Source organism: Platalea leucorodia (genome assembly GCF_965183815.1).
Source record: "Platalea leucorodia genome assembly, chromosome: 2".
NCBI lineage: Eukaryota > Metazoa > Chordata > Aves > Pelecaniformes > Threskiornithidae > Platalea > Platalea leucorodia.
The window spans coordinates 62354294-62374270 of record NC_138824.1 but is presented as its reverse complement, the minus strand read 5'-3'; the positions used below and the strand labels follow the sequence as shown (position 1 = coordinate 62374270).

The 19977-nt window shown below is 47.5% G+C and overlaps 1 protein-coding gene across 1 annotated transcript in view; it reads left to right on the top strand.

Moving 5' to 3' along the window:
- The first annotated feature begins 6044 nt into the window (after window positions 1–6044).
- Window positions 6045–19977, top strand: part of EFNB2 (ephrin B2) — a 45750-nt gene continuing 31817 nt past the window's right edge. The window contains exon 1 of the mRNA XM_082304489.1: window positions 6045–7211. Within this exon, the coding sequence (XP_082160615.1) occupies window positions 7084–7211 (128 nt within the window). The 5' untranslated portion in view covers window positions 6045–7083. The remainder of the gene's footprint in view (window positions 7212–19977) is intronic.

Genomic DNA, 19977 nt, shown 5'->3' with positions numbered 1-19977 from the left:
TTGAGTTGGTAGAAACCACTCTTCACTGTCCTAAAGCATTCTGAATTTCTTAGCTTTTTGTAGAGCTGGTGTGGGTGGACATCACATTTGCATTATTTTGGGGTTTTCTTTCTTTTTAAAATTACTGTAGGACTTCAGGGATACTGTTGATTTCAGGGAAAATAAAGAAGTGCAGACAGTTTTGGAGGGCGGGTAAATTGACATTTGATGATAAGAACTTGAGACGTTCTTATATTCCCTTAAAACTTGATGCCCATCTAATGCAAAGTAGGTTAGAACGTAGGCTGACATTTAGGTAGTGATTAAACTGAATATGAGCTCTGTGTGTGGGTCTACATGAGGATCTTAACCTACCTAGAGAAACGGCTGTTAGAGATTATGTTGGGTGTTTAATTTTTATTTCATTACATTTAGAAGTTTCAACTTCAAATTTTGGTTAGACAATTTTTTTTTTTTTTTGGGGGGGGGGGTGTCCTTTCCCCCCAAGGGAGGCAGAGAGGCATTTTTGTTGCCACCTCCCTTGAGCAGTATTCATTTCCCTTATACCATGACAGAATAGATCTTAGGTTTTCCCAACCCCTGTTCATAAATGTCCCGGAGAGTTATTTTAATACCGAACGATGCATCTATCCAGCAGAGGCAGGAGAGAGTGGAAGGCCTTGCAGCAGTACCCTAGTGGTGTGCTGTTACTTTGGGGATTTGTTAAACCGCCCTTTGAACTTCCCATGTGCATCATCATCATTTTTCCAAGTACAAGTGGAAAGCTGACTGCTGTGAAATGTATGGGTGCCCTTGGAGCTTAGCAAAGGAGAGGCAATTAGGTTGGCGTACTTACGTGTAGACAGATATGTCAGTATTATCTTACTAAAGTATCAATACTTCACCCGCTCCTATCTTGTCTTGAAAAAGAAGGATCCATCTTCATCGCCTCTCCTCTTCTCTTAAGCTTTGTGCCACCTCATAACCTCACCCTGTCTATTGCCCTTGCTGACTTGAAGATCGTAACCCCTCTCTCTGATGCTGTTAACGTGCCCTCTTAGGGTTGTTTTGAGTTTCTGTACCTTTTTTTGCATGTACGCCAAACATGAAGGCGTTGGTTGTGATTCACTTTTAACTGCGTGAAGTGTCTCGTTAAACATTTCCAGAGTATCTGGGGATGTGTTGTCCCTTTGGCAAGCAGGGGGGAAATGATTAGCTCTGTTGTTGTAGGGTCTCGACTCAGTGCACGTTCAGGTGAAATTCAAGCTGAGGAACGCTTTCCGGTTTGCGTTGCCGAGGTGATTTATTTCAGAAGAGAACCGTGGAGCTGCCTGTGTGCCTAGGGCTCATTCCAAGGCAGGAGGATATGGTCGAAGCGCCCAGGCTGGTACAGTTTCGGACCAACAGGCCCGTCCAGCTGGAGCTGAACCATGACTTTCACGCACCTCTGTTCCTTTTTCATGCTGGTACCACCGAACGCATGCATTTCAGGGTTATTCCCTGAATCATCCCACTCTTCTGTTAGCCAGCTGAAGAGTGCTGAGCCTCTGTTGACATTTCCATACTGAACAACCTGATGCTTCCTATCATCTTTCCTGGACTGACGCGTAGAACCAAGGTTTGCGCTGGCTCAGCGGTCAGCTCTGCACAGGGGGACATAAACCCTGCACAGGGGGACATAAACCCGTATAAAAGGCTTGTCACGTAGCAGAGGTTTGATCCCTGCTCTTGATTCCCACCCCACATATCTCATCGCAGACCACAAATTAATGTAAGAGGTTTTGTTTTCACAGAGTGATACTGAGAATCAGTGTAATAATAAGTCAAACCGAGAATTAAAATGCATGGTTAGGATGTACCAACTTCTCTTCTGATTTTTATTATGAGGCTGCTTGAATGCCATGGCTGTGTTTAGGAGGAGCCAAGCTCATTTTCTAAGAAGCTATGGTTAACCAAAATTGTGGTCATAAAACAGACATGGGGAAGGCAAATGAACGTCTAGATATACACTCACTCTACCATAAGTGCAGAAAAAGCATTGTTATGGTGTGAATGATATTTTAGGAGCTGTTTCAAGTATCTGGCACGCTTGGCCTTTTGTACAAACAATAAATAATCCATTTAAATCAGTAAGCGTCAATCATGCGATCATTTGTCTTTATTAAATTTAGCAGTAATTGTATCTATTGAGTTACCTCTTTTTGGCTTTCAAAATTGGTAAATTTTCAAGTAATGATGAATGACGGTGGGCTTTTCCACCAAATAAAAAAAAATGCTGCATGTATTCTCATTGCCGATGTTTAGACCGATGTTTAAAAGAGAATCAGGGATTGTGGGCCCGATCCCGATCCCATTCAGATTAGCTGCCTTGTTGTTATAGATTTCACAAGATCAGAGCCCGTATCTATGTAATTATTGCCCACATCGCTGTCAGAAAGAAGCCGAAACGGGTTATTCAGCGGTAAACCCGATTTTTGCTTAAGGCCGGCTGAGGTACAGAAAATAAAGGTTTAAGCGGTGCAGATGGCAGAGTCCCGGTTTTTCGCTGAAGCTGGAGGGGACGGCAGGTCTCACCTGCTCTCTGGCTCCGCTCATCCCTCCATCCCACCCGTCCATCCCTCCATTCACCCATCCATCCCTCCATCCACCCGTCCATCCCTCCATTCACCCATCCATCCCTCCATCCACCCGTCCATCCCTCCATCCACCCGTCCATCCCTCCATCCGCCCATCCCCGCCCGCCGGGCCGGGCCGGCCCGGGCCGCCCGGGCGCAGGGGGCCCGCGGCACCGCTCCTCCGGCCGCGGCAGGATTTCCTCCCCCAGCAGCCTCTCCCCTGCGAGTTTGTCTGCCAGGAAACCCCGAAATACCTGCCGGGCCCTCCGCCTGAAACAGCCCCCGGAGAAGCCGCCACTGCGGCCGAAGCCGGTTGCTAACTTCCTAATATTTGTGAGCTGTTTTTGCTTTTACACCCCCCACCCCCCCCCCCGCCGCCCCAGCCCCTGCTCTCACGTTTCCTCCGTGTCCGAGGTGATTCCTGCTGCTCCTCGGAAGCGAGACGGGAAAGTTGGAGGCCGATGCAGCGGGCGGCGGGGGGACGGGGACGGGGACGGGGACGGCGAGGGAGCGCGGCCGCACCGCGGCTGCCCCGGGGCTCTGCGCCCGCCGCGGCCCCTGCGAGCGCCGCCCGCCGCTCCCGCTCCCGCCCGGCCCTGGCCCCGGCCCCGGCCCCGCTCGGACCCGCAAGTAACTCCGCGGCGCAGAAAACGTCCCCCGCCCCGACCCCAGCCGCGGGGATCGGCCCCTCGGGCAAAAAGGGTGAGCTGAGGGGAGGAGGCACCGAGCCCGCATTTCTCTGGATGTGAGATGTAACCCCCCCTTTGGTGCTAGGGTTATTTCGGAGACAAGTTCCTGTTTTTCTCTATGTTCTTACTTTAAAGTGATTTTATTAACGCGGATTTTTATACACCGACAGTGTGCATCAATAGGATGCTGGAGAGTAGAGTAAACCAGCTGTATTTACGTAAAATGATTAGCCGCTGGACAATAGAAGTCGAGTGATATATTTAGCTCCAGGAGGATATTTTCAGACAATACCAGGGCTCTTCATTTCCTCTGGTTTACTTAAAGCAAGGATACGGAGAGTTAGAGGTCACAGTTTACTCACAGCTTTTACAAAACACCGCTCATAACCTTTTGCTTCAAAACAAACAGAAGAAGCAGCATCGCAAAATTGAGGTAAAACTATTTTACACGTCTCTGTTGCTAGAAGCCTTTATCAGGCTCACTGTTGACATTGGCTCACGACTGGATACGCACCGCACATTTGTTTAGAAGTTTAATAATTAAGTACTTTCCTCCCCTCAGTGGCGAAGCTCTCCTTTGATGCCCCTCGATGTGCATAGATACCCAATCTCTGTCTCCCACTTGAGCGCTAAGTTTCCGTCCTGGGAATCGGATCCTTTTCCACCAAATTGCGTCGCCGGATCTGCAATTCCTCCCTCACTGCAAATTAAATTTAATTAAGCAGTTTACTTAAAACGTATTCGATGTTTTGTGTGAAAAGCAAACTGATTTCCTTGTTTCCTTGAGTGGTAGATTTCATTAGAGAACTACCAAACACAATTAACACAAAATCTATGGGGCATCGAGCGCGCCTCAAATCTCCTTTCCCTTCTGTTGCGAGCGAGAAGAGCGGTCTCTGCCAGGCAGGGCGGCGAAGGCTGACACACCGGCTCGGCTGAAAGGGGGGGAAAGCGATCCTCTTCTTCCAAACTGATCAGGGAAACAAATTACAGTGCCAGGCGTTTTCCTTATAAGGGCTTCTTCGCGTTCGTCTACAAGCCGAAGGAGCACCGCCACTAACCCGTTTTTTAAGTAAATGCCCGTATTTCTTCGGGAATAAAATTAAACGAAATTGGCTCTTTATGACGGTCTTTTGTAGCATGTTCTTTGCGCACCTTAACTAAAAGGTAGGGAAATGGCAGAAAGAGCGCCGCAATTTCCTGGGACTTAACTTTTAATCCTTTCTGCAGATACTATTTTGGCCAGAAATCCCTACTGGAAGAAATTCGGCAGCCCCCTTCATTTTACAGGAGCGACTATGACACCGTACCACCGGTGTTCAGCCGCGGCACGGCTCCCGGCGCCGGCCCTGCGCATCTGCCGCCTCCCCGGCCCCGCGCCGCCACCCGCGGCAGCGGCAGCGCCCGGCGCCTTCTGCGGGGGGGCGGCGTGGGCGCCGGGCGGGGCGGGCGCCGCGGACGGGGGACGGCCGAGGGGGCCGCTTGGCCCCCGCCACCACGCCGCGGCGGGCCGGCGCTGGCCGCTAGTGGGAGCTGTGGCCCCGTGGAAGCGCCGCGGGAGCCGCGGCGCGCCGGGACCCCAGCGCGGCGGCGGGCGCATCCGGGGGGCAGCCGCGGAGACCCCCCGGCGCCCTCCGCACCCCCCCGAGGGCCCTCCGGAGCCTACGGGGAAGCATCTCCAGCGCTGTCCGCAGTCAGGTCCCCTCTGACCAGAAATTAATAAAGTGAAACAAAAGGGCCAGGTGCCGGCGAGATACGCGGGTTCTGAAAAAGAACTGGATCCGAAAATTCACACCCCCCCCCCCCCCCCCAAAAAAAAAACCAACTGTGGAAAGGAAGGGAGAGGCGCTGAGCCGTCGCCAGGGAAAGGCGAGGGAACCCCCACCCGGGCTCTGCGCCCCGCATCGCCCGCCGCTCCGCGTCCCTGTGACGGGGCTCCGCGTGTCCGACTCCTCTTTACTTCGCGACCGCCCGTGGCTACTTGTCGCGTAACCGAATCAACTCTGAAAACTCAGAGACCCCGCGGGAAGGGCCAGCCCGGGGTCGGGCGTGGGAGAGCCCCCTGCCCCCCCTCCCCCGGCGGGGCACCCGCAGAAAGTTGCGCGGGGGGCTCCGCGCCGGCGGAGACCCGGCCCCGGCCCGACCCCGCGCAGCGGCGCGGAGGTGGCCGCTGCCGCGGGGCGCCGGCAGCCGCGGCTCTCCCGGGGGTGCTGCGCCCGGCAGCAGCGGGGAGGGTGCGGGGGAGCCCCGCGCCCCCCGGCCCTGCCGCTGCTCCCCGCTCTTTAAACAGCAGTGTACCTGAAAAACGCTCAGTCTTAGCAAAGAGGGGGTTTGGGGCGGATTTTATTTAATTGTATTTTTTTCCCCCCGATTTCTCCCCGCGTGTGCCGGCCGCGCCTCCCGCCCAGCCCCGGCGTGCCTAAGGGCGAGCGGGCTCTTCCCTCCGCACGGCGGCCGCCGGCGGGGCCGGGGCCGGGGCCGGGGCCGGGCCCGGGCCCGGGCCCGGGGCCGGGGGGTGTTACCTGCCGGCCCTGCTCCGCCGGGCTCGGCGCAGCCCCGCCCGCCGCGGCGGCGGCGGTAAGTGACACGCGCGGCGCCCAACCAGCGCGGCGGCCCGGCGGCGGCCCTATGAGCGGCGGCGGCGGGGCGGCGGGGCCGCGCTTATATGGCTACGGCGCGCGCTGCCGCCGGCCGCGCTCCTGCGCCGGGGACTCGCCGCGGCGGCGGCAGCAACAGCAGCAACAGTAACAGCGGAGCGGCGGCAGCAACAGCAGCAACAGTAACAGCGGAGCGGCGGCGGCATCGGCAGCGCGGGTTGAAGGCGCCGCGGTGGGAACGGCGGCGGCTGGCGCCGCTCCTCCCTCCTGCTCCTCCGCGCCGGGCTCCGCGGCGGCGCAAGTCCCACGCCCGGCTTTCCTCCTCCTGCCGCCGCGGCGCGCACTGCGGATCTCGCCACGGGAGAGAGAGGGACGTTCTGACGCTGCGACCCCCCCCCCTCCTGTTTTGGTTTTTTATTATTATTTTAATTTTTTTAAAAATTATTTTTTCGCCGCCGCCTTCTTTCCCTGCTCCGCTCCGGGGTCTTTGCCGGCGACAAGGACAGCAGTGCCCCCCGGGAAGCCGGAGCCCTGCGGATGCGCCTCCCCGGGACCGGGGGGGCTGACTCTCGGAGTGGATTTATTGACTCGCGGTTGCTTCCGAGCTCCCCGAAACAGCCCGGGCTGGTGCCTGCGCGGATTGCAAACTGCAGGGAGCAGTGAGAGACACACACAGGAGGAGCCTCCTGCCGAGGCTGTGTCCCTTACCCCAACCTCTTTATTTCTCCCACCACCATCTCTTTTATTCTACCTTTTTTTTTTCCCCCCTCCTTTTCACGCGAGCCTTAGACACTGTGAACGTGTATGGCGCACTGGATCCAAATGGGAGTTGGCAGTTTGAGTGGCATCTTCCAAGGCAGCCGGGAGACCCCCAGTAAGAGGAAGGACTGAGGCGTTTGCATTTTTTTGTTACCGCTGTTGTTACTTCGGAGGTAGCTTGGATCTTACCTCGCAGGAGCATTTCCTACATGCGAGTGGCATACATGACTCAGTAGATCTGCTTGCAGCTCTCACCAAGTGCATCGTCGACCCTTCGCGTGTGATTTTTGATTTTTTTTTTTTTTAATTCTTTCTTTCTTTCCTGTCTATCGTCCCGGCTGTTGGGATACCCGGCACGCACCCTGCTGTCGCCGCTCAGGTGCGGGGAAGCCGCACGGCGGAGTTGGCGAGGCTCCGGGGAGGGACTCGGTGCCGCCTGCGACCATGGCAGCGCGGAGGCGAGACGCCTCCGCCTGGAAGTACTGTTGGGGAGTCGCGATGGTTTTATGCAGAACTGCACTGGCGAGGTCCATCGTTTTAGACCCCATATATTGGAATTCCTCCAACCCCAAGTAAGTTTCCATCCCGCTCCCGCCCGCCGCCTCCCCCGGGGGCCGGCGCTGCCCTCCGCGGGGGGACGGTGCCGCGGCCGCCGGGAGCCACGGGGACGGGGCGGGGGACGCCGGCGGCGGCGGCTGCCGAGGGCTTCGGCCTGGGCTGGCGGCAGGATCTGGCCCTCCCCGGGGCGGGTGGGCCGTGTCACGGCGGAGCTGCCCCGCCGCCGCCTGCCCCCGGCGGGAGGGTCCCGGGAGGGACGGAGGCAGGGAGGGGGAGCCGCGGCGGGACGGGACGGGGCGGCGGAGCGGGAGCGGGGCCGGGGCGGCGGCGGCAGCAGGCTGAAACCTGCGGGCGGGGTGCGGGCTCCGCTCCCCCGGAGCCGCCGCCTCCCCGGGGTGGGAGCGGCGGCGGAGGGCGGCGGGCGGAGCCGCGCCGCGCTGCGCGGCCAGGAAGGGGTGATACTCTTCAACTTCTCCGTCTGCAGATGCAAACTCATCCCATTGACTCCAGCGAAGTTACATCTGCTTATAACAGGGCTAAATTTGGTTGTGGAGTTGATGGTATCAAGGCACATGTCAGTGAGTAATGAACTAAGCATTACCCATCACACAACCATTTAGTGTCACTCTTCATTAACAAACCCAGGCAAAAAAGTACACGCGTTCCCAGGACTTCACCATCAAAGCACACTTAAAATAGAAGCGTATCCTTTAAAAACCCCCTCTACTTAAACGTACAAAATTATTGCTATTGGGAAGAGGAATTTTTGGAAAGTGGTCCGTCTTTTTAAAGAGAAATCTGAGTCAGTGATGAAAAACTATTTCTACTTCTCTTTTTGTCCCCTTTCATTTTTGACATACAAAGTTGGCTTTGTTCAGTTGTGAAATCCTTTGAACTTTTGGGATTAAACCCACTATTTTAGAAAACAAAAGTCATGACAGGAAGAAAGTCTGTGATGAGTTTAGGAAGTTTTACACCAGAAATGCGTTAAAATATTTTTTTAACTCATGCTACATATTCAATTATGTACATTTAAAAGCAAACCATACGCGTTGTGTTAATTGAATTTAGAATTTCCCATTAAGTCCAGTAAGTACATGTCTTGTTTTCCCGGGGGACTTTTTAGAGGAAATGTTAGGTGGTGATGAGGCAAGAAGAATGGAGAATTCCCTCGATGGGGGATTAATTCTCTGTAGGTGGCAGGATCTCCAGGAGTTTGGTGAAGATTTCAAAGTTTGAATTAGGAGTAGCATCTCAAGTTGATTATCAAGTAGTCTTGCGTTACAGTGATCGTTACCTACTGTCCTTCCTACTGAAGGAAAAACTCGCTGCAGATTTCTGCCAGTATTTTTCAATAATGGACATGTTTGCTGTATCTCTGTAAGATTTCTTTACAGAAAAGATTTCTGGTCTTTCTTTAAAAAACTGGAAACTGACAGGAATGCTGTGGACTGCTCAGTTCAGTGTTTTTATTACTAGCATTGCTTGACACAATGATAATTTTGTATACACACCAGGTGGGAAGCCAGTTAAAATAAAGTTTAGCTTCAGTCTCTGGCTCTGCACTTTCATGATGCTACATACCTAAAGCTTTTCTTTGGCTTAAGAAAGGTACGATGTGACATCCGAGAATAAAGCGACCTGGCCGGTTATAAAGCGGGCTTTACAATGCTGTTTGAATTCCCGAAAGTCAAAGGCTAGGAGCCGGGGTTGCATTGCGTTAGTGGGCCTGCTGTGCTGGTGGAAAACAGGCTCGGCTCAGCCTTGGAGGAAGGGGAAGGCTTTTGCATCCCCAGCCCTTGATGGGTTTGTGCCTACAGAGGTCACTCTTCCAATGCAGAAGAGCCCGCTGCTCTGGCCTCTCCCCTGCCAGCTCCAACCTTTCGCTTTTTTCAACTTACCTTGATAGCTTTTATTAGCCATCGGTGAAACGAAAGTATCCAAGCAGCTGAATTCAACCCATCTTACAGTGCCTGGGGATACGAGTCCTTTATCAAATACAAGTTGTGTTTCCATTTGGCTAATTCTAAACTATTTGACTACAAAAAAAGGTTTGAATGTTGTTAATGGTAGATCTAATGATAATATCTAATTAATTTTTCAACTTAAATGCACGCTTAAAAATAGGCTGTGCTCTTGATGTAATTGAGTTTTCTTGAGTGATTCATTGAGGCTTAATCACCACAGTGAAGAAGTACACTATTAAAATTAGTCTTTTCAATTGCTGGGGCTAGTGATTTATAGGCCACTTGGAGGCCTGTAGTTTGAGGAAGCTTACAAATGCATTACCGATATTGCTGCCGGTGAGACAGCTCTGCTTCTCTGAGCAGGATTTCTTACTAATTCTTGTCACAATTGTTTGCCTGAAGGATACGGAATAATTTCTCCTTAGACGAGGTTGTCTTCGCTTTGGATTCAAGCTGAACGTTAGCTGGAGAAGTAAGCTGCTGAATGGATCTTGGCTTAGTATAATAATAAAGCTCCTTTTTAGGTTTGAAATAATAACTATCTTTGGTACCGGTTAATTTATTCAGGGAAGCTGTGCATTTAACTCTATTGAAAGCCTCAACACATAAATCTGCTGAACAGGTAGGCAATTAAATGCTGGGAGAAGTTGTTAGGTTAATATAAAGTATGAAACAATAAATTTTAGGTTAAGGTGAACGTATAAACTGAATTGGTTTTGCACTGAAGTTTGGAGGTTATAATTTCTAGCAGGTGGCTGGGATGGAGAGCACGCAGTAGCTGTTGGAAGACAGAGCTCCCTCCCGTTCCCCCCTCTCTCCCTTTTTAGAGATCTGCTTTCATTGCCTCGACCAAAAAAAACACACACAGGAGGTGTGTTTTAAGTGACATACGGAAAATAATTATACCTGCGACTTTATTGCTTGGGAGGGTAAACGTCATTGTTGCAGATGGTTTTGGTAGACTTTACAGACTTCCCATCTGAAGAACCTTAGATCTCATGAGCTTGAAAACACAGAGAAAAATTACTTTGTAGACTTAACTCCTGTTGACACTTTTTAATGGGGGACTTTCTGCCTGTGGTGTTTCTGCCAAGACAAACAACGTCTATAGATAGCCGGGGTTACCTCAGTTTCACCTCGGAAGGGCTCAGCACCGCCTCCGACAGGCAGGATAGCAGGTCGCGTTGTGGGGCACCTTTCAGCCAAACCCTACAGAAACTCTCCTTCCAAAAAAGCATTGCTTATGGCTCAGCGTCGCTATTCCCTGCATGCTACAGGCCGGCGAGCGAAGTGGGTCCCCTTAACGACATGTGGAAGGTTATCCTCACAAGTGCTGTGTTTGACACTGATTAAGTTAGATTATATAGCTGTTTCTCTCTCCCTCCGATAACCAGTTCTATATGGGGTATCTCACAGCCCATCTCTGAATGAATGCTAACATGTCAGAATCTGATAAAATAAACTACAATTGATGACCCTGTTAAATGCTCTATTCAGTAGCATATAGACTAGTCTGCTTCTCATTGTATCTGAAATTCTTATTTTTGTAGGTAAACAAATGCACATTCACTACCGATTGAATAGCCCCTTGAACTATGCTCTGCAGTTTGCGTTTGGGTTAATCTTGTCGGTTTTAATATAGAGAGGAAAAAAGGAGAAAGCACCAGGGGTGGAATTGTTAGTGCTTTCACATCCACATTCCTCACATTTTGTCAGGATGATAAACTGTAGGTAATGGACAGCCGTTGTTTCACAGGACAGGCAAGCCAGCTGGAGCACAAAGAGCTTGCTAAAACGATATCTCACAACATGTTTGGGAGCCTCTCGGCTAGATGAGAATTTATTTGGGAGCCGTGTGTCATGGGACTGCGCTTTCTAACCTCAGCAATTACAGCTTCAAGCTGAAGAAACAGGAGTGGAAGGTTAAAATGATTTAAACACATGCTCCTAAATTGTACCCAAAACATAGCTGTTGACACTTGGCGTGCTAATACAAGTAGTGAGTGGTGGCTTCCAGTCCATTTGATATCTCTGGCGTTGGTAGCCAGGTCTCCGAAGCACAAGCGAATTAGCGAAATGAATTCAGAACAAACCAAAGGCCGAATTCTTGAGCTGGTTATTTTCCCCAGCCTTTTATATGTGACGTATAATTGCTATATTATTTATAGTAATTATCTTAAAGCATGTTATCTGTAAGCTGTGCTACATTATTTCACTTCGTTTAATGAAGTAATTGCCTTTAGAAAGGCAGTGACTAAAAAGTCAAGCTGAAATCACTTAAGTTCTCCTTCTTCCCACACACAGGAATGCCTCCCTCCCTCTTTTTTTTTTTTTTTTTTTCCCCCCCTTCCCTGTTTTATTGTAAGGAGATCGCATTGCTTTAGGTGTGACACTCAGGATCCTCTCAAATTCGGCCAAGGTTCCTGCAATGGGAGGTCAGCGGAGGACCCGAGGTGACTGCAGTGACAGGCTGGCACAGACAGGCCTTGCAGCCCTGTGCAGCAGCCAGAGCCAGGGTTGCTTTGGGGGCTTTTTTTTTTTTTTTTTTTTGAGGAGGATCTGGTCTTCATGTGTCGTGCAACCTGCAGTACTTGAAATCGCTTGTTGCAAATGAGAAGAAAGTGTTCTTCTGAGAAAAAAATAGTGATTAAAATGTTATTCATGTGTGCCTAATGTCTGCCTGCCTTGGCTGCTGACATAAAGAAACCTGTTTTTCTGGTCATTTATCATACATCTACGTGGATTTGCTTATGAGCTCATTCTTTGTGAGGCGTTGTGGAAACTTAAATTGGAATGTTAAACTGTTTGAAATATTTTGATTAAAATATGCAGTGCCACGGAATATAGACTTTTAACCAGAAGACTGTTGTCTTGAATGAGGGGAAGGGGTTTTTTTTGGGGGGTGGGGAGGGAGCGGCAAGGGAGAAGAGTTTGGGGGGGGAGTTGCATGAAAAGCAGAGGAAGGGAGGATGGCAAATGGACAGTGTTAGAAGAGCTTGGAAAAACTCCTGTGGCTTCATTGTCTCTTTAAAGCCAGAGAACACAAAGACAAACGCAGTTCAGCCTTTCTCCCATGATGGAAAATGTAAACCGTTGACACAGCTCCCGTGTTTAACTTGTTTAATTCTCATTTTAAATTCAGTACTATACCAGCCGTGTGAACTCTGAAGATTTCTTTAGTAATCCATTTTGTAGTTCCGAATCAAAAACAAAGTGAAAAGGTCTGACACAATTTGCTTTTATTTTTAGGCAAATCAACCCTGGTCATAGTTAATAAGGGGATTACAACCCAGACTAGGTCTTTACAGATGTAATGTAAATCAAGGGCAGAGTATAAAGAAACTGATCCCTTTTGATTGAAGTATGGTAAAAAGGCATAGAGAAACTAGCAGCAGTAATCTGATTGTATGGCAATAAAACCACCATTTTCTGTCTTTCAGATAAAAATAATGTGGTAAATCCATGCAGTTCATAAGATGTAAAGGCAGATAAAGGGTGATGCCATGGCAACATATAGATTAGCTTGATGTTAGAAATGACACGTCTCTGAAAGGGGTGTTAGAAACTAAGGGCCTTGCTCCGGGCTGTAAGGTATTATGTGAGAACCGCACAAAACTTGGGGGCCGGGATTAGAAAGTATGAAAGGCCTACTTGTGGCTTGGGATGGTTAAAGCAGTAAAGAAAAGCTGCTCAGTTCTTGCTCATTGGTGGCGTATAACGTGGTAAAGATAGATTTCATTTACTGCTTTCTGCCGAGACGGGGACCGATTAAAACTTGAGATGGCTGCAATTGTTAGGTGTGGAAGATTTTCCTTTTTAACTCCTGCCCTAGCAGCGGCCTTTCTGAAGAATTAGCTGCACTTGGGGTTTGTTGCCTTAATCTATTTGGGCTTCGGGCAGGAGCATGCTGGCAAGGAACAGAGAGCTGAGGGGATAGGTAGGACTGGGGTTATCTGGAAAGAAAACAGAGACCTTTTGATTTCAGCTGTGTTTCAGGCTGCGGTCTCCATCTCGCACTCCATGGGAGCAGCAAAGATAAACACGCTGCATTGTCTGTGCCTTGGCCAGGTGATACTTCAGCATCTCTTGTGTTTCCCATCCTGCAAAAATATAAAACAAAAAAAAAACCCACAAACAAACCAGCATCCCTTCCTGTTTACCAATAAAGCTGCAGATAACCAAATTGATCTGGCTTAGTCTCTAGGTGGTATTTATTTCCGAAAGGCAGGCTGAAATCTAGAGATGAATGAGATGAGCATCTGCCCCCCCCCCCCCCCAACTTAAAATCATTGGGATAGGTTCGCTGGCAGTCCCTTGAGTTCAGCCGGCAGACAATTTAGCCATTGTTTTGTCATTTATTTTAAGCGATCTGCAGCTGTAAAGGTAGTAAAGTATCTCTGCTAGTGCAGCTACTTGGATTTTTTTCTTCTTGCCTTTTCTCTTAAAGAGCCTTCTAAACAGTTAAGACTTGCTTTTCTACCCAACTGACAACCGTAAACACCCACAACTTAAAGCCAGCATTACATTGCAAAGCAGGGGTACGATTCAAACGAGAAATATTTACTTTATTGCCTGCTCATTTGTCTGCTAAGGAGGGAAAGAAAGCACTCTGCATTTGTTAGGCAAAGTCTAGACATAAGGGGAAAAAACACTGAAGCCTACAATAACAGTTGTGTCTTTCTTTAGTGGGAATGAGCCTGGGATGAGCTCGGCAAAATGGAATTCATGCTGTTTGTTTGGCAGTGGCTCGGACACTTTTAAAGTTTTTTTTTCCATTTTCTGGGTTTTTTATAAAGATGTTAATTACATGCTTGAATTTATCATTCTTATCATACCCCATAGTAAGCTGGAAAGCTTCACAATTCTGACTGAAAAGGGAACTCCAGAACCAAAACTGTCAAGCTGTTGATGCTGATGTGATTTAAGAAATGAAAAATAAACAAGTGCATATAGGGGGCCGAGCAGATTGGCAGAATATACGGGGCCTGAAGTGCTCAGATACGTTTCCTCTCTTGCAGCTTAACCTTCACAAATCTATATCAAAAGATCCAATTCATTTGCTGAAATTCTCCAAAGCGCAGGGGCACCCTCATCTAATTTACAGGCCGGTCACATCCAAGCACCTTGCATTCTGCATTTGACAATGATTGCTAATGGGCCATTCAACTAAAGTATTTGCTTGTTAACAGGGAACAGAGCATGATAAATGTCCAGCAAGCTTGCGGCCTCCTTCAGCTTTTCAAATGCAGACTGGTGCATATTTATGGCAGGCAAATGACAAAGAGAGAAGCTGAATTACTCTGGCCTTATGCTTTCTGTTCGAACAAGGGTTAAAGTAATTAAAGAAATAATGCAAAAACCGATGTCCTTTGTTTGCCCACCATTATCCAACGTTTAGCTTTCGAACCTGCCTGTCATGTCACGTTTCAGAAATGTACCAGATAAGGCTGGGTAGGTTTGGCAGGGCGCAGCAAGGAGCGGGCAGCCGCGGAGGCAGCGCATCCTGGGCAGCGCCGGCCGGGTCCCCCTCTTCCCTCCCGGCTCCTCTCAGGTGCCACCCCGAAGTCGTTTTCCCTGTCGTACGTCCCCTCGGAGATGGACTTCAAACACAGAGGTTCTGCAATTGGCACTTCTGCTCCTCAATTGGGGGGGGGGGGGGGGGGGGAGAACACAAAACAGTGGAGAGGCTTTGAGAAAACAAGCACATTGCGCTCAGTATGTTTCTGAACGCCAAGTATGAAAACAAAATGGCAGAACAAAAAACAGTTTTGCCGTTCCTCCTCCGCCCTCAAGGACGGGTAGATCTTCAAAACTGAAGCTGTAAAGCACACGCACACAGACGAGTTCCCTAAACTTGGAGTGTCTTCAGTGTCATTTTGAATTATTGGTTATTTTTTGGGGGCTTTTAAATTCATGTTTAATCTTAGCCTGATTTTCAAAAGTCTTCAAGCAGACTTAAATGCAGAATTACAATAAATAATTTTAAATTCCAGATTTGAAAATGTCATTTAGTATCTTATATTTCTAGTTGCAAGTAGATAAACATGTGCAAGGCTTCTGTCTAGCTCCTGTTCAACTCCATGAAAATACCTTCCGTGATTTCAGTGAGTATTACATTAGCCTGCAAGTGCTTTACACTATAATTGTTTTTTTCATTATAGGCAAAATTTTAGTTTTCTTATAATGCATAAAGTCTGTTATTTTACTTGAGGAAAGAGAACATCTAGATTCTTTTTTTTTTTTCCCCTGTTAACTGTGATGCAGAGAACTTTCCTTTGATGTGATTATATACATTGTCAAAGACAGCGAATAAGGGCAAGACCTCTATCTTTTTTGGCAATCCTGGCCAGCCAACACCCAGTGTTTATTGCGGTATCAGCATGGTAATTATAATGCAGCTGATTTAAACTTTGATGTAATAGTCTATGCTTTCTTCCAGTTTTAAACACAGGTTCCAAGCCAAAAAAGATAAAGGCTGGTAGAGGATTATGTTGCTAGGTGAATCATTCCTGAGGTATGGCATACACATAAGATGGGTTTTCCTACCTATAGTGTTCTTTTTAAATGTCTTGTGGTTAATGGCTAAAATAGGATTTACAAAACTTTATTTAGTAGGATTCAGAGCTGTGTATACTTGAAAGAATAATCAAGTTTTACATGTGTCAACAGAAAATGAGAACTTACATGGCTTGTTTTACACAGGAGGGTAGGTTAGATAGTGGAATGATACGTTAGGCTGAAAAACCTGTGATGCTGCCCATTACTTCTCACTGTTTTGTTAGCTTTTGTTGGAATAGTGCATTTAGTTAGGTACCCAAACCAAAGAACAGCGGTGGGAAAGGTGAACAATGCACTGTAGAGAGAAGTGCGTGTTAAAGCTAATAAGAGGGATTTAAAAATTATTATTATTAGTTAAAGCCCAGTCGCAATTGAATGCTATTTTATTTTGAATTGGGAGTCCTGCCAGACTCCAGCCTGTCAGAGCTGAGAAGACTCAAATCAAGTCCAGGCCTATTTCTGCAGCAAACGGGAATCCTGGCTCCTTGCCTGTGGATTCATTCAGGAAGGCCCATCTGGCTTTTGATGTTCTGCAAGTTTGAAGCAGTTTGTTTAAGGAACCTATGCAGCAAGCGCTGGTGAAAGCACACATAACTGCGCTTCTGACTCTTCAAGTGGTGCATCGTTTCGCATTTTCATTTTTGCTGGTGCTTGCCATCTGCTTACCTACTGCCTGAGCAGCAGTTGGTTTCTATACCTGACTGGATAAAAGTGTAAATTTGGAGTTGGGAACATCTTGGTTCCTTTTGAGGATTTGCAATCCCATAGCATTCACTGTCCACACTTCAGTTGCTTTCTTCATGTTTAATTAATTTCAGTTTCGTTCAGAAGCAGTCTAGCTTAATCACTGCACAACACTTGACCTTTGGGTTTTTGGGGGTTTCTTTTTCCAAGGTGTTTCCAAGCTATATAGATTAGCTGAACAGGGAAGGTCATGTTGACAGGCGAGATTACTAGTCTACGTGATAATTACTTTAAAAGAGACAGTTTTTAGTGGTAATCATTGTTCCTTCTACTTTTTATCAGACAGTTTTCAGGCACTTTTTGAAGAAAAACAAAAGCCAAATCTTCATACTTTTATTGCTTATTACAGTCTTTTCCATTCTGTGGATCGATGTGTGACAGCAAGGCGAGCAAGACTGTGCTGTGCTCCCAGGGCCTGACTCAGGAAACTGTCCTTATTCAGAAAAGCTCACGTTAAGCATGTGCTGAATGCTGAATATTTTTGCTGAAGCGGGGCGAATTTAAGCATGAGCTGTCTTGAACCAAGGCCAGAGTGAAAAGGTTTTTTGGGGTTGGACAAATACAGATCTCTCTGAAGCTTCATTACTTTTTTTTTTCTCTATCAGAAAATTATGTCAGAAGCTATGGCCCTGTCTGCACTTGGAACGAGTCTTAATTTTCGTGTGGCTTGCCAGTAGTCAGCGTAGCTGTACCAGTGATGATCCCTTGTGTCGTCTGGGACAGCTTGAGCGGGTCCATCAGCTTTGCTCCTGGAGGCCTGGCTGCACTGGTAGCTCTGCTGGTACCAAGATTTCTGTGCTTTTGCTTGCAGTTCGGTGTGCATTTCCACTGATGACTGATCGCTGAGAGCAACCCGGCTGTTCCCAAGAGCCCAGGTTACCCCCCTGAGAGATAACGCAGTTTGCAACGAGTGCACAGGCTGAGCCTCCCGGGGGTAGAGGCTGAACAAAATGCCCACGCTCTCGCAGGCGCAGGGCAGTGGGTTAAAATGGAGTGGCTGGGGCTCCTGCTGTCGCCGGCCGTCTGCTGAACCCCTCTGATGGACTCTTCCACCCTGGGCAGGGATGTCTGATCTAGTGATGAATCCACTTCTGGACCTTTACAGGAGTTTTGAAACTACTCCAGTGTCAGTTTAGCTTCATTTGAGGGGCTCAGCCCTGCAGCAGGCCAAAAGCTGGTTCTTGGTAGGTCGGATATTACTACTGCCTTGGAGGTGGTAGTGGCTGCCTGGTTTTATTTCGCTTCTGAAAGTCAGTCAAACTTTGAAAAAGTTTGTATTTAATGTAAGAACGTAGGATCTCCACGCTTGCAAGTGGCTGAATCTTGGGTGTAATGTGAGATGCAAGTGCAGACTGATTGTAGATTCCCATTTGGATTTTTGCTCAAGGTAATTTTCTCCCATCTGAAAATTCATCTTTTTAATATAAAGAGAAACAGGATGTGGTATAGGAGTGAGAGAGAGTTGTAACTGGATTCTGAAAATCTTTGCATAACAATGATTTGCCAAAATAAGTTTGGTTTGTCATACAATGCTGTTATTGATTTGGCATAACTTTTCCTGCAAGTTGTGAGTTAACAACTTGTTCTGCTTCCAGTGTTTACTTATGCAGGCAAATGGTATGCAATAATATATTTTCTAACAACTGCAAAGCAGCTGAAATTTTTTCTTTGAATTTGAGATATAATCACCGATTATTAATGTCTCATCAAGTAACAAGACAGTCCCCGCCCTCTTTTATAGACTTTGCTTGGAGCATGTCTTGGGAACAAGACTGTACAGGTGCGAACAAATTGTAGTTAAGGGAAGGAAGACTGCAAACTTTGGTTGGTATCCTTGTATTGCGGCTGACATAAGATTTGTTTCTGTAATAGGAACAGTGGAGAAGAGCATAGAATAGCACAGCAATGGAACAATCTGGTTTTATTGTTCTTTCTTGTAATTTACAGTGCCCTTTTTGAAAAGTAGTTCTTTGGCAAATGCCAGCTGCTCTCTGTTAGCTTTCTGAAAGCAAAGACTTTAGTGACTTGTGTAAGAAGCACACATGGTTTGGTTTGAGTTTCCGTTCCATGCTAACTACTGCTCTGCATCTTTTCAACAAAGCGCCATCTTTCTTGGGTTTGGCACACCCTGCCTCTGCGAGCACAAGTCAAGTAGAGCAGTGGTTTTGTGTTACGCTGAATTCATGGCACAGATTTTTTTTATTTTTCTTTTTTTTTCCAAAATCGAAACCATATAAATACCTGATTATCTTTGCTGCGAGAGCAAAGAACTACTTTAATATTCCCAGTAGCATATTTTTAACAACAGTTCTTTAATTAAAACAACATTGGTCTCTTCCTGTATTTCATGGCTAGCAAATGAGAGAAAACACCAGTGTTAATATCAAAGGGAGTCAGTTTTCATTACAGTAATGGTTCAATTGTGCAATGCTGTAGGCAGTGAAATTTAATATTATTGTGACTTGTATTGTAATTGTAGGATGACAGAGGAAAATGGATTAAGTTTAAATATAAGTGTACACAGCAGCACATGGAAGCTGAGGGTTGGGGCAGGACGGGTCCCCCCTCTGGCTCTGTCATAATGAATTAGTATTTTGTAAATAACTGGCCACTACACTATAGATTTATTACCTTCTGTAGATATATGTGGACACACACAGACATACATGGATTCTGTACTGACTGTAATTGCAGTGCGGAGTTGCGGAACGGGTTTATGCCTGTAGGCTTGCAGGGTATTTGAATGTCTAGGCTTCTTGTCTTCACCTTTCATGAAAATATTCTTGCCTGCCAGTTTGTGAAGTTTTCTTCTGAAGGATACACCCATCCTTTCAGTTAAGGGATTGCTAGCACATGAATGGGCTCAGACTCCAAAACCCTTTGTCATTCTTTTCTTCCTGATGAATAAAACCAAATTCAAGTTGCAGCTGATCTTTGCTTTAGAAAATTGTGCTAGGGAGACAACTAGTGTTAATGAGCAATATCCCCTTCCTTCCCAGTTGCCCATGTACATGCAGATTAAAATGGAAAATGGTAATTTAAACCATCCACTGCTGATCTCTTCCATGGAAGATGAGGGACAATGAAAGCTAGATGTTTCATTTGTTTACAGCGCAGGCACGTGGAAGATGTCCCCAAAGCAGTGCCGGGTAGTCTACTAGGGTGTAAACGTGATGCCCAGCCGTCTTACCCCATATCTTCACAGTGTTTCTCGGACATATGTTCATGTTGAAACGTGTTCTAATGTTAAAGTGCAAAAGGGGGCAGTAAAGTGCTATCCAAAAAAATGTTTATTTTTTAAGGGTATTTTTTGTGGCAAAAGTTGCATTTCTCAATAGGCTTATAATCTCCTGTATTTAAAATCATGATCACATTAATATCTTCTGTTTGAAAGGTTTACAAATGTCACCAAAGCGTATCGTTAAGCATTGTGGGAACAATGTTTGCTGTGTCTATTTCCATGTTCTGTCCTTTAACCCAGTCCTGAAACATACTGCATATTTGGAAGGAA